Genomic DNA, 13,443 nt, shown 5'->3' with positions numbered 1-13,443 from the left:
TATAGGTTTTTCTCTCATTGTGTAAGGGTTATGTCAAACTTGCAATATTATAATGTGAAAGGGTCTGTGCAATAGAAATGGTTTAAAGGGGTTGTCCCGCGGCAGCAAGTGGGTCTATACACTTCTGTATGGCCATATTAATGCACTTTGTAATGTACATGGTGCATTAATTATGAGCCATACAGAAGTTATAAAAAGTTTTATACTTACCTGCTCCGTTGCTGGCGTCCTTGTTCCCATGGAGCCGACTAATTTTCGCCCTCCGATGGCCAAATTAGCCACGCTTGCGCAGTCCGGGTCTTCTTATCTTCTCAATGGGGCTCCGTGTAGCTCCGCCCCGTCACGTGCCGATTCCAGCCAATCAGGAGGCTGGAATCGGCAATGGACCGCACAGAAGCCCTGCGGTCCACGGAGACAGAGGATCCCGGCGGCCATCTTCAGCAGGTGAGTATGAAGACGCCGGACCGCCGGGATTCAGGTAAGCGCTGTGCGGGTTGTTTTTTTAACCCCCTGCATCGGGGTTGTCTCGCGCCGAACGGGGGGGGGGGGGGTTAAAAAAAAAACAAAAAAAAAAAACGTTTCGGCGCGGGACAACCCCTTTAAGTGAATGTCCTAAGAGAATGGGATAGGTAGCTAACCATATACTTTAAAGGGGTTAATGAGTCAGTTATTTTTAATGATTGTTAATGGATTTTAGTATTTAAATAAGTGGGCAGCGGCATTCAGATCAAGGTGAACAAGGCTGTTGAAAGCTGAAACGCGTTCTTCCTCTGCCTGTCTGACCATATGAAGAACAATAAAATATAAAGCAAAGAATATTCTCTATGTGTCCATATTCCCGTATATCTACTTTCACTGACTATAGGTGTGTCCATATTACTGACACTTTATATTATATTTTGGAATACTCTTATATAAATAATAGAGATGAGCGAACACGTTCGGCTCCGCCCCTTTTTCGCCCGAACACCGAACTTTGCGAACACTTAAGTGTTCGGGCGAAAAAGTTCGGGGGCCGCCGTGGCAGCGCGGGGGGGTGCGGCGGGGAGTGGGGGGGAGAGGGAGAGAGAGAGGGCTCCCCCCTGTTCCCCGCTACTGCCGCCCGCGCCGCCGCGCATCTCCCCGCCCCCCGGCGGCACCCGGACACTTACGCGCGAACACTGCAGTGTTCGGCAAAGCCGGTGTCCGGGTGCGGATGTGTCCGTAACGGACACGTTCGCTCATCCCTAATAAATAACTAACACTATAATAGAGAGGGCAAACAGAAGAAAATGTCTCTGCATATTAGAAATGTTATACACCTATTTAACGAGAAAAATCTAAGTCCTAGGGAAAAATGCCTAAGAGGGGAAATTAATACTGTGGTGCCTAAAAGTGTGTGAACGATTCTGAAGGTTCACTTTAAATTACTGAATCCACCTTTGCTCTAGTGCACCCTCTATGGCTACTGTTCTTACTCCAATTTCAAGGAATCCAAGACACCACAGATTCCAGTAACATTTTCAATGTTTATTCATTCCATCATTAAAAACCAGTGACATTTTGGCCATATATGACATTTTTCAAGACAACGGCTGGATGTCACTGAAACGTTGTAAAGGATGTATTTTTAAGAATAAGGTGAAAAAATATACTGAACATTTTATTGGAATATATGGAGCCTTGGATTTCTTCAAATTGAAGTAGTACTGCGGTGAACTGGAAGGCTACTCCTAGTTATATGGTTATTAAAGACTGGAGAAATCATTCACATCCATGTACTGTACTCAATTCAAATCACATGCGATGCTTTTATTTTCCATATCACAGTTTTGTGTCCTGTATTATTTCTCTTTCAAGCTCATTAGCGTCACAGTCGACTTCTTTCAGCATTGATACCAGCCAAGAGATTGTTGTATTTGGATCCAAAATGTTGACCACAGGTATTCTAATGTTCTTATCTCGGAAGATGCGATTCTGCATTGTCATAGCGACCATGGAATCAACACCCAGAGAACTGAGAAGAGTATTCATAGTGATATCACTAGCACTCACACCAGTCTGCTCACTAACTACTAGCAAAATGTAATCTTCAGGTTTTTCACACTTTATTTGGGTGGATTGTCTCACCTTCGGTGTTTCTTCCAAGTTTTCTTTTACATCCAAGAAAACATTGCGAAACCTTTTCTTCAGCCCCGGGGTGTAAGAAACCAGATTATTCTTCATGGCTTTAAAATCTAATTTTGCAATTGTTTGGTGGGTATTGTTTAATAAAAGACAATTCTTTAGATGAACTCGTATTTCTTCTGCATTTAATAGTAGGATTCCTTTTGCTTTTAAGAGTTCATGAATTTTGTGCTGGTTGAGTAATACCCCAAGATTGAGGGCACCCCAACTGATCGACTGTCCACAAAGACCCAGATTTCTTCTGTAGTGACAGAACACGTCTAAAAAAGAGTTGGCAGCAGCATAACTTGCTTGCCCTGAATTTCCAACTGATGAAACAAGAGATGAATAACAAACAAAATAGTCAAGTTTAATGTTTTTAGTAGCATGGTGAAGATTCACCGCTCCATCTACTTTTGGACTCAGGACTTTCTCAAACAAGAGCAAGTTTAGGTTCTGCAGAATCCCATCATGAAAAACAGCAGCGCTGTGAAAGATTCCTTTGATTGGAATTCTTGGAAATATTTTTTGGATGTAATCTATGGCCTTTATGACTTCAGTATAGTTAGTTATGTTACATTGCAGGGTGACTATCTTTGTGTTTTCTTTCTCAACCTCAGCTATTTGTTGCACGATTTCAAGAGTGGGATTTCGTCTGGATAGAATGACAACGTTGTCACCACCATTCTGTAGAATGAATTTCACAGTTTCAAACCCAAGACCAGTCAGACCACCTGTGACTATATAAACAGCACAGTGCTGAAAAAGCTTTTGATCAGGTGAGGACCCAGAAATCTTTGAGGTTATACTATTGCCTAGCTTAAGGAGAGGTAAGGTCTGAACTGTTGAGTAGCTGCACAGTGTATTCTTCCCTTCAGATGTATTGCATTGTGGTTGGGTGATAGACTCAAGAATATTGATTTCAGATGCTATAGAATATAGCCATTTATGTAAGTCACTTGCAAACAGCTGTAGATATGATTTGTGAAGCACAACATCAAAATCAAGTACATGAACATAAATGTCTTGCCTAGTGTAAAGTATCACATTTTTTACATTTTTCTGGTCTGATAGGATAATAACATTTTTAAGAAGAGGTAGTTCAGTGAGTGCTTCTCTAGATATACCTTCAGCTGTGGGAAGAACTACCATAGCAACACACAGTTTGCCATTTATCATATTCCCATTGGATATGACAACTTCCCAGCCTGCTTGTTCTGCTGTTTTGCATAAAACTCTGCATAAAATGGACTTTGCATCTGATGTCACTATTGCCAGTTGTGGTTTATTTTTTGCACATGGTAGTTGGTGATGTAATATTTCCCAGGCTAAAACAAAGAAGGAGATACAGGGAGACTTTCTTAATACAGCTGCTTCCTTAACCAAGTAGCAAACATTCTCGGGAACCCTTATTTTGGAGGCTGCAACAACTGGATAACATACGGCAACTCCATCTCCAACTTGAATTTCTTTGACATCTTTCCCAACTGCGCTAACAATTCCAGCAAAATCCAGAGCAATGAGCTCATGCTTTTCACTCATTGTCCAATACAAAGCACTTCCATATTTCCAACTTGAAAGACTAACAGGAAAATAATCATCAGTATGGGCACAAATTTTGTCAATATTAATCTCTATTTCTTTGCCCTTTAATTCAGAAGATGTGGAATTTGTAAATTCGGCAGAAACGTCCCTTATTTTGTAGGGATCTGAGGTGTGCAGGGTAAAATGATCAGGATGCTGTAAAGATTCTATTTGCTGTGTTTTCTTTTCAGTGTCAGTGGGAATTATTTCATTGGTATAAATATAACCGTCATTAATCCAGATCTCTGGATGGTCCTCTGGATTATAATTTAAGAGAACCTTGGCTAGCGATGCAACATCTCGGGGACTTGAGGAGCTAACGTCAATCAGCTGAAATGTAATGTCTGGCATTTCAATTACACAAGCTCTTGTCATTCCAACAAAAGCAAATCCAGGATTGATGTGATCCACTGTGCCTTCAACAGTTCTGAAGGTCACCGTCCGGATAGTAGGCTTGGGGCTTATTTGCCTCACTGATAAAATTAGCTGGCGATAGACATCACAACACTTTGCTAGGTATTGGGGGAGATTGCCTAGAGATTGCTCAGTAGGTTTGTGGACTCCCCACATAAACACAATATCTTTGCAGTTACTGTTAAAGAGCTTTTCTACCTGTAGATCTGAATCCCAACTGTTGAAGGTTATGTAGCTCAGTCCATTTTGAATATATTTTGATAATTGTTCGCCAACTCCCAAATTATCAGAATAAACCAATATATTTGACTTGTTTTCTTGTATGTCTCTGCTTTCAGAAGATTGGGTCCATTTAACTTGGAAAAAAGTTTTCTCTTGTTTGTTTGCCGTTTGATTCAGAAATGCCATTTTAACACTTTTTATTTCTACTAAAAGGAAACCGTTGTTATCTACAAAGCATCCACATAATTCAACGTACGTCTGGGTTGTTTTTATTGTTTTTATGTAGATGATCATTTCATCTTGAAGAGGCTGTAGAATCATCAAGCTTCCTATGGATGATGGAAAGCCCACTAAAGATTCCTTGGTACAAGTTCCCACGCACACTGCCACTTGTAGGAAACAATCTAAAATGACTGGATGTATGTGGTACTCGTACATTGTTTCTTTGACTTCTTCATTCACTTTTACTCTGGCAATCCCTTCTTTGAGATCTTTTCCATAATAAACATCCCCCAACTGTCTGTAAATCTTCCCATGTTTAAATCCAATTGAAAAGAGATGGTCATAAAAACTCTCTTGAGAGAAAATAGCAGAACATCTTTGGAAGATCTGTTCAGTTGAGATTCTTTTGCTCGTGTCAAGTAAACGATGAGTTTTTTCTATTTGCCCCATTGCAAAAACATGTGATGTTAGAACTTCAAAATGAATTATTTGATATTCTTGTTTCCGATGTAGTTTGACATTAAGGTCTACTGAATCTTGATTGAGAACACAGGGGCTAGAAAACATTACACTGATTTCCAGAGAACTTAAAGGCACTTTAGGTTTGAAGCTGATAGCTGCCACAGCCAATCCAAGTTCCACATAGAGTGCGCCTGGAATAAAGACCGATCCTATATTTTTGTGTTCAAAGACATAGGGTGTATTCTTTTTAGATATTTTACACCTGAACTCAGTGAAATCTTCACTCATGCTGTGGATTAATGGGTGGTTGGGACTTAATGCGGTTTGGTTTCCCTGCCTGATTTTTTCAAATCGAATATCTTGCTTGATGTGATCAAACCTGTATCTTGGAATTGTGGATGGAGCAGATTTATAGGCTTCAAATACATTACACCAGTTAAGATTGTATCCATGTGCAAAAAGTGCAATCAGCATAGAAAAAATGGTCTCATACTCTTTTTGGGGCTGAATAGCAGATAATACTGTTGTGTTGGCTCCTAATGTTTCAATTATGCTCCTTTGTAATGTTCTTCGAGGACCGATTTCAAGAAAGAGGACATTTTCTTTATCTCTTGCTGAAGCTTCTACAGCTTTCTGAAAGGCAACTGGTTCAGAAATATTTTTAGCCCAGTAATCGCCAGTGGTGAAATCTCCTTTGGATGCAGGTTTTCCTGTCACTGTTGAAAGAAGATCAATTTCCATATTTTGTTCTTTTAAATCCCTCAACATATCTTTTACCTCATTCAGTATTGGATCCATCATGGGGCTGTGGGATGCAGCACTGACATCAAGTAGATGGAGAAAAATATCATTTGAACGGTAATCTTTGGTCAGTTTTTCCTTGAGCTGGTCTATTGTTTCACCATCTCCAGAAACTGTGCAGGAAGTAGGACTGTTATAAGCAGCAATGCAAACCTTTCCCTTGTAAGATGCAATTATTTTTGACAATTCTGTAACTTTAATATTTCCAACCACCAACATTTTCCCTCCAGTAACTCTGCATTGCAGTGTGCTTCTGTAATAAATGACTTTGACAGCATCTTCTAGTGAGAGAATTCCAGAGCAATGAGCTGCTGCAACTTCTCCAACTGAATGTCCAAGGATGCAGTCGGCCCTCAGCCCCCAATGTTTCAGTAGAGCCACTAATGACACCTGAACTGTAAAGAGCAGTAACTGGGCTACATCCGGCCTTGAGAAATCATCAAACTCATTCTGCAACAACTGTACCACAGAAAGTGGAGTGTAGACTCTAATCATCTCATCTATCTCTTCACATTTCTTCCTGAAGACTGGCTCAAGTTCTAGAAATATCTTACACATCCCTTTATAAAGGACCCCATTGCCACACAGCACAAATACAATCTGGGGACTGGATTTAGCTGGAGCAGTGTCTTTTTTCACAATTTGAATTTGTTGGTTTAATTGAGTCAACGAAGAGGCCAAAAATCCTGTTCTGTATTCGTGATTTAGATGACTTCTTCTGCAAGCTGCTGTGTAGACCAAGTTCTCCAGAGTTAAGGATGTTGCCTTGCTTAACATTTGTTGTGTATCTTCAATAGAGAGGTGAAGTGATTTTTCAGAGGCTGCAGACAAAATGAAAAGTTCAACCGGTCTTTTTGAATGATATTGAGGATATTTTTGTTTATATTGTTTGACAACGGCGTGAGCGTTAGTTCCCCCAAATCCAAAATTATTTATTCCTGCTATTCTTCCAAATTTGCTCTCCTCTTGCCATTTCTCAGGACTGGTTGGAATTTCTAGATTGGATTCCTCAATGATTTTGATGCCATTTTCCTTAGAATAATGTAGAGATGGAATAATAATTTCATGCTGCATCATGAGAAGAACTTTTATCAACCCAGCAACCCCAGAAGCACATTCAGTGTGACCAATGTTCCCTTTAACTGATCCAATCTTCAAAGGCTTCATTCCACTAGAACGCATTTTTCCAATTATGTTTCCTAAGCTTGCAGCTTCAATTGGGTCACCAATTGGTGTTCCAGTACCATGAGCTTCAACATACTGAATAGAACATGGATCTATAGTTTTATAGATGTACTGCAATAATTTCTCATGTTGGTATTGAGATGGTTTGGTTATCGGTGTTACTGACTGACCATCTTGGTTAACTGCACTTTTACAAATTATTCCCCAGATTTTGTTGTAATCTTCTACAGCCTGTAAGATATATAAAAATTATGTAAGAAATATATAAAATATACAATAATATATGCAATGTACCATATAATTGTATAGGCACTTTAATTAAGTGTTATCCACATTAGTATGTTAAAGGGGTTGTCCCGTTATCAGAGAACATTGACCCTATACCACCAAGTGTATTAAAATAACAAGTAGTACTTATTCTGCTTCTCCCTGGGGGATCCAGCACTGTAGCCCCGCCATTGTCCTGGTGTTTGTTGTGGAGGTGATGTCACAGGAAGTCACCTGAATGCTGCAGCCAATCAGAGCTGTGTCATTTTGAACTGATGGTATCGTGGTATCCAAGATGTGAGTGCTGATGCCTTGAGAACAGACTGTCATGCTGCAGCGGTCAGGTGACTTCTTGTGACGATATCTCCACAATAAATGCCTGGAGGATGGCACAGCTACAGTGCTGGATCCCTGTGGCAGAGGAGGACTAAATTCTGCTCTTTTAACACACTTGGGGTATAAGAGTAATGTTGTCTAGTAATCACACAACTTCCTTAAATGGGCAGTGCCTCTTTTCAATTTTAAAAATTATATTTGGGTAATTAAAAAAAAAAGAAAACCTAATATATTTTGAATTGACATAAGTATTCACAACCTCTGGTATGACACTTATAATTTAGCTCTGGAGGCCTCCCATTTCTCTTGATCATCTTTGAGATGTTTCTGCATCTTGAATTGAGTCACTTGTTGTAAATTCAGTTGATTGAACATAATTTTATGTTTTATATAAGATCTCACAACTCACAATGCATATCAGAGACAAAACCGAGCTATCAGAGACAAAACCGAGCTATGAGAGAAGAAAAGAAATTGCCAATGAGCTCAGAGACAGAATTGTATGGAGGCACAGATTTGGAGAAGGCTACAATACATTTCTGCTGCACGGAAAGTTCTCAAGAGCCCAGCAGCCTTCATTATACCTACATGGAAGAACAACTATGACACTTCCTAGAGCTGCCGACCCACCAAACTAAGGGGAATGACCTTGGTAAGAGAAGTGACCAAGAACCCAATGATCCCTCTGGCTGAGCTCAAAGATCCTGCATGCAGATGGGAGAGCCTTCCAGAAGGTCAACTATCACTGCAGCCTCCACCAATCTGGGCTTTGTGGCAGAGCAGCCAGAAAGAAGCCTCCTCAGAAAGACACATGAAAGCCACCTGCAGTTTAGCAGAAAGCACCTAAAGGACTCTCGGTCTGCGAGAAGCAAGATTCTCTGGTCTGATGACAGCAAAATTGAACTTTTTGGCCTCAATTATGTCTGGGGGAAAGTAGAATCAGCTCATCATCTTCCTAATACCATCCCTACAAGGAAGCCTGGTGGTGGCAGCATCATGTTGTGGCACAGGGAGACTAGTCAAGGTTCAGGGAAAGCTGAATGGAGCAAAGTACAGAGATATTCTTAATGAAAACCATGATTCAGAGTGTAAGAGACCACAGACTGGGCAGAAGGGTCACCTTCCAACAAAATAATGACTAAGCACAAAGCAAAACAACACAGAATGGGCTTCGGGACAACTTTGTGAATGTTTTGGAGCGGCCCAGCCAGATCCCTGACCTAAACTCAATCAAGCGTCACTAGAGAGACCTGAAAATGGCTGACCACAGATGGCCCCCATCCAATCTGACAGAGCTTAAGATCATCTGCAGAGAAGAATAGCAGAAAATCCCCAAATCCGGATTTACAAACCTTGTGGTATCACACCCAAGGAGACTGGAGACTGTAATCACGGCCAAAGGTGTTTCAACTAAGTATTGACTACAAGGTATGAATACTTATGTCAATGAAAAATAGTTTTTGGGTTTTTTTTAATTTACAAAGATTTCTAACAATCTGTTGTCACTTTATCATTATGGGGTACTTAATGCAAAATGAGGGGAAAAACTTTAAATTTTTTTAAATTTGCACAAGATCAAAGTTGATAGACGGGAGCCATATTCATGAGTGGTGTTTTCTATGTATCCACGCTGCCGCTATTTTAGTTAGTTTTTTTTTGTGCAACCAAAATGCGCACGCAAAATACAGACATATGAACCAACCCATTGCAATCAGTTATTCTCTGCATATTGCACACGCAATTTTACATGTGCAAATATGCGTGCAAATGCGCCCGTGTACACCCAGCCTTACTCCGTACTACATGTTCAGAAGTCCTGGCAGCACTTCTGTTTGCCTTCACACAAGGCTATCTACTGGATGGCAAAATTATTGGCTCCACAGAACACTTGGATCTCGTCCGTAGGTTCATGCTGATATGAAATAACTTTTGTGTAGTTATAAATGTAACACATTTAACCCAATGCTGATAACTTGCTGCAACAAGTAATGTTTACACAATAAAAGCTATTGTAAGGGCAAAAGATCCGTGTCACAGTTATTTCACATATTAAGTGTCAAACTAAACTTTGCTAGATCTGTATTACAATACTAACTGATATACCCAGCTTCGCCCGAGTTAATTTGGTACTGGTGTTTTTCTGGTGTTCACACAGAAAATCTTATCTCACCCCACAGAATGTTCCACCTCACACACGCTGCTCATAACACACAGGTCAGATAGATTCCTCTCCGTGTATAGGCAGGTAGGAGAGAGATTTATCTCAGACTGTATGTGAAAATGTCACCCCATAGAATGTGCCACCTCACACACTCTCCTCATTTTTAACCTGACATGTAACTCCCCTTTTAATTCAAATTTCCTACCCAGACTAAAGGTTGCAGCCCCAGGTAATACTTAAATGCATACTCCATCCTAGCAGTCCATGTCCACTTCCTTTTGTACTTTACAGCCTTTTAATACATACAACAGTCAGTTTTATTCCTGTCAGTATATACTCATATTTCTAAATGCGTTTTGTTTTGCTGAGAAGATAACTGTCTCATATATTGCGGGGTACAGATATGTTATTAGTTACATAACATAGGAATGGTTATGCCAAATTTCAAGTTTGTGCAGTACAGATGTGTGCTATGAGTTACATTACATAGGGGGCCACTTACTTGTATGCATAGGATTGATAATCACGTTGCAACCTTTTAAATTTCCAATATTTAGTACGCAAAGAATGGTCATGGCAAATTTCATATTTGTGCGGTAAAAAATTGTGTAATTATTTGTTGCATCGGGAAGTGAGAGAATTAGATTACGTATGTAAAATTTGGACGCTAATTATTTTGCGCTTAGAATTGAATAATTGAGTTGGGACCCATTAGTTTTTCCTATTTATGACATAATCAATGCTCGTGCCAAATTTTAAGTTTCTATGACATCGGGATGTGAGAGAATTAGATTACGTATGTAAAATTTGGATGCTAATGCTTTTGCGCTAGAATTGAATAATCGAGTTGGGTCCCATTAACTTTTCCTATATATGACATAATCAATGCCCGTGCCAAATTTCAAGTTTCTATGACATCGGGAAGTGAGAGAATTAGATTCTGTACGTAAAATTTGGATGCTAATTCTTTTGCACTTAGAATTGAATAATCGAGTTGGGATCCATTAACTCTTCCTATTTATGACATAATCAATGCTTGGGCCAAATTTCAAGTTTCTATGACATCGGGAAGTGAGAGAATTAGATTCCGTACGTAAAATTTGGACGCTAGTTCTTTTGTGCTAGAATTGTATAATTGAATTGGGACTCCTTTACTTTTCGTATTTTGGACATAATCTATGCTTGTGCCAAATTTCATGTTTCTACGACATCGGGAAGTTGGAGAACTAGTGGCGAGTCAGTCAGTCAGTGAATCAGTGAGTGAGTCAGTGAGGGCTTTCGTCTTTATATATATAGATGTAACTCAGTAAAATAAAATAACTCGTTCACTTTACTGAATGTAAGACATCGTACCTTTTTTAAAGGTTTTAAGAGAACAACACCACATCCTTCTCCTCTTCCATATCCATCAGCTTTGTTGGAAAATGGTTTACATATCCCATCTGGAGAAAGCATCTTTGCTTTGCTAAGTATGACGAACATACGAGATTCAATAATGCAATTGGCTGCTCCACAGATCGCCATATCACAATCACCTGTTGATGACCGGTATCAGTCAGCCATAAGCCAGGAATAGAGTAATTCTCTTTATTCTTAGAATTAAATATACTATTCTTTGATATTAAAGCAGATTTGTTATGTGACTATGTTGTCCGGTTCAAGGGCTGCATATTATAATAACAGGTCCGATTAGATTTATACCAAATGACACAAAGATATACTAATAGGTAGAGGCGGAGAGTGCTAGGGTCATAAATACAGCCGACTCTGGATTGCAACTGGGTGTATTCAGGTCCAGCACTTGCACTCAGCCAATCTAGGCAGATGTCAAGGCCCACCACACCTGGGGGAACCCACCCAGATCCTCCACAAGTGACAGAGCAAACAGGAGGAATGAGGATGTGAAGACCTGCATCGCTGTGGAGAGGATAATGATCTGCAATGATGTCAGGAGGGGTGGAGCTTAGCAGTGAAGAACGAAAGTCCTGGGATAATGGATTTTTGGGTGAGACAGATCAAACTTTCAGTGACAATCAGGAGCCACATCAAACTAACTATCCAGCCAAACAAATCACAGATGACTAGAGATGAGCGAGCACCAAAATGCTCGGGTGCTCGTTATTCGGGACGAAATTATCGCGATGCTCGAGGGTTCGTTTCGAGTAACGAACCCCATTGAAGTCAATGGGCGACCCGAGCATTTTTGTATTTCGCCGATGCTCGCTAAGGTTTCCTTGTGTGAAAATCTGGGCAATTCAAGAAAGTGATGGGAACGACACAGCAACGGATAGGGCAGGCGAGGGGCTACATGTTGGGCTGCATCTCAAGTTCACAGGTCCCACTATTAAGCCACAATAGCGGCAAGAGTGGGGCCCCCCCTCCCAAAAACTTTTACTTCTGAAAAGCCCTCATTAGCATGGCATACCTTTGCTAAGCACCACACTACCTCCAACAAAGCACAATCACTGCCTGCATGACACTCCACTGCCACTTCTCCTGGGTTACATGCTGCCCAACCGCCCCCCTCTCCCCCCCACAGCGCACACCAAAGTGTCCCTGCGCAGCCTTCAGCTGCCCTCATGCCACACCACCCTCATGTCTATTTAGAAGTGCGTCTGCCATGAGGAGGAACCACAGGCACACACTGCAGAGGGTTGGCACGGCTAGGCAGCGACCCTCTTTAAAAGGGGCGGGGCGATAGCCCACAATGCTGTACAGAAGCAATGAGAAATCCAATCCTGTGCCACCGCCATCAGGAGCTGCACACGTGGGCATAGCAATGGGGAACCTATGTGCCACACACTATTCATTCTGTCAAGGTGTCTCTGCATGCCCCAGTCAGACCGGGCTTTTTAATTCATAGACACAGGCAGGTACAACTCCCTATTGTGAAGTCCCTGTCGACCGACAGCATGGGTGGCTCCCTGGAACCCACCGGCGATACACAAAAATATCCCATTGCATTGCCCAACACAGCTGAGGTAGTAATGTCGTGCTTAATGCAGGTGGGCTTCGGCCCACACTGCATGCCCCAGTCAGACTGGGGTTCTTTAGAAGTGGACACATGTAGTTACAACTCCCTGTGCAACCACAGCATGGGTGGCTCCCTGGAACCCACCGGCGGTACATAAATATATCCCATTGCATTGCCCAACACAGCTGAGGTAGTAATGTCGTGCTTAATGCAGGTGGGCTTCGGCCCACACTGCATGCCCCAGTCAGACTGGGGTTCTTTACAAGTGGAAACAGATGCATTTATAATTCCCTGTGGACCCACAGCATGGGTGGGTGCCAGGAAGCCACCGGCGGTACATAGAAATATCCCATTGCATTGCCCAACACAGCTGAGGTAGTAATGTCATGCTTAATGCAGGTGGGCTCCGGCCAACACTGCATGCCCCAGTCAGACTGGTAATATGTACCTTAACAGTAACCGCGTTGGTGGTGACTGCGGACCTAGTAGCACGGTTTTATTTTGTTGGTTTTCGGAATGTGGCCAGGATTAAGTGGGCCGTGGCGGGGGATGTTTTGGAGGCACTACGTGTCCTCTCCACGTGTCCGTGGTTATATGCACCTTAACAGTAACAGCGTTGGTGGGAAATGGCCTCGCCGCCATCATGTCTTTGGGAAGCCTCTGTTTCCAC

General features: G+C 41.5%; 1 protein-coding gene across 1 annotated transcript in view; it reads right to left on the bottom strand.

Annotated features, from left to right (window-relative positions):
• Window positions 1-1,766: 1,766 nt before the first annotated feature.
• Window positions 1,767-13,443, bottom strand: part of LOC136590901 (mycocerosic acid synthase-like polyketide synthase) — a 42,939-nt gene continuing 31,262 nt past the window's right edge. Inside the window, exons 6-7 of the mRNA XM_066588423.1 lie at window positions 11,153-11,334; window positions 1,767-7,266 (exon numbers count right to left, since the gene is read on the bottom strand). Of these exons, the coding sequence (XP_066444520.1) occupies window positions 1,804-7,266; window positions 11,153-11,334 (5,645 nt within the window). The 3' untranslated portion in view covers window positions 1,767-1,803. The remainder of the gene's footprint in view (window positions 7,267-11,152; window positions 11,335-13,443) is intronic.

Source organism: Eleutherodactylus coqui, unplaced genomic scaffold (genome assembly GCF_035609145.1).
Source record: "Eleutherodactylus coqui strain aEleCoq1 unplaced genomic scaffold, aEleCoq1.hap1 HAP1_SCAFFOLD_53, whole genome shotgun sequence".
NCBI classification, from domain to species: domain Eukaryota; kingdom Metazoa; phylum Chordata; class Amphibia; order Anura; family Eleutherodactylidae; genus Eleutherodactylus; species Eleutherodactylus coqui.
This window is presented reverse-complemented; position numbering and strand designations above follow the sequence as displayed.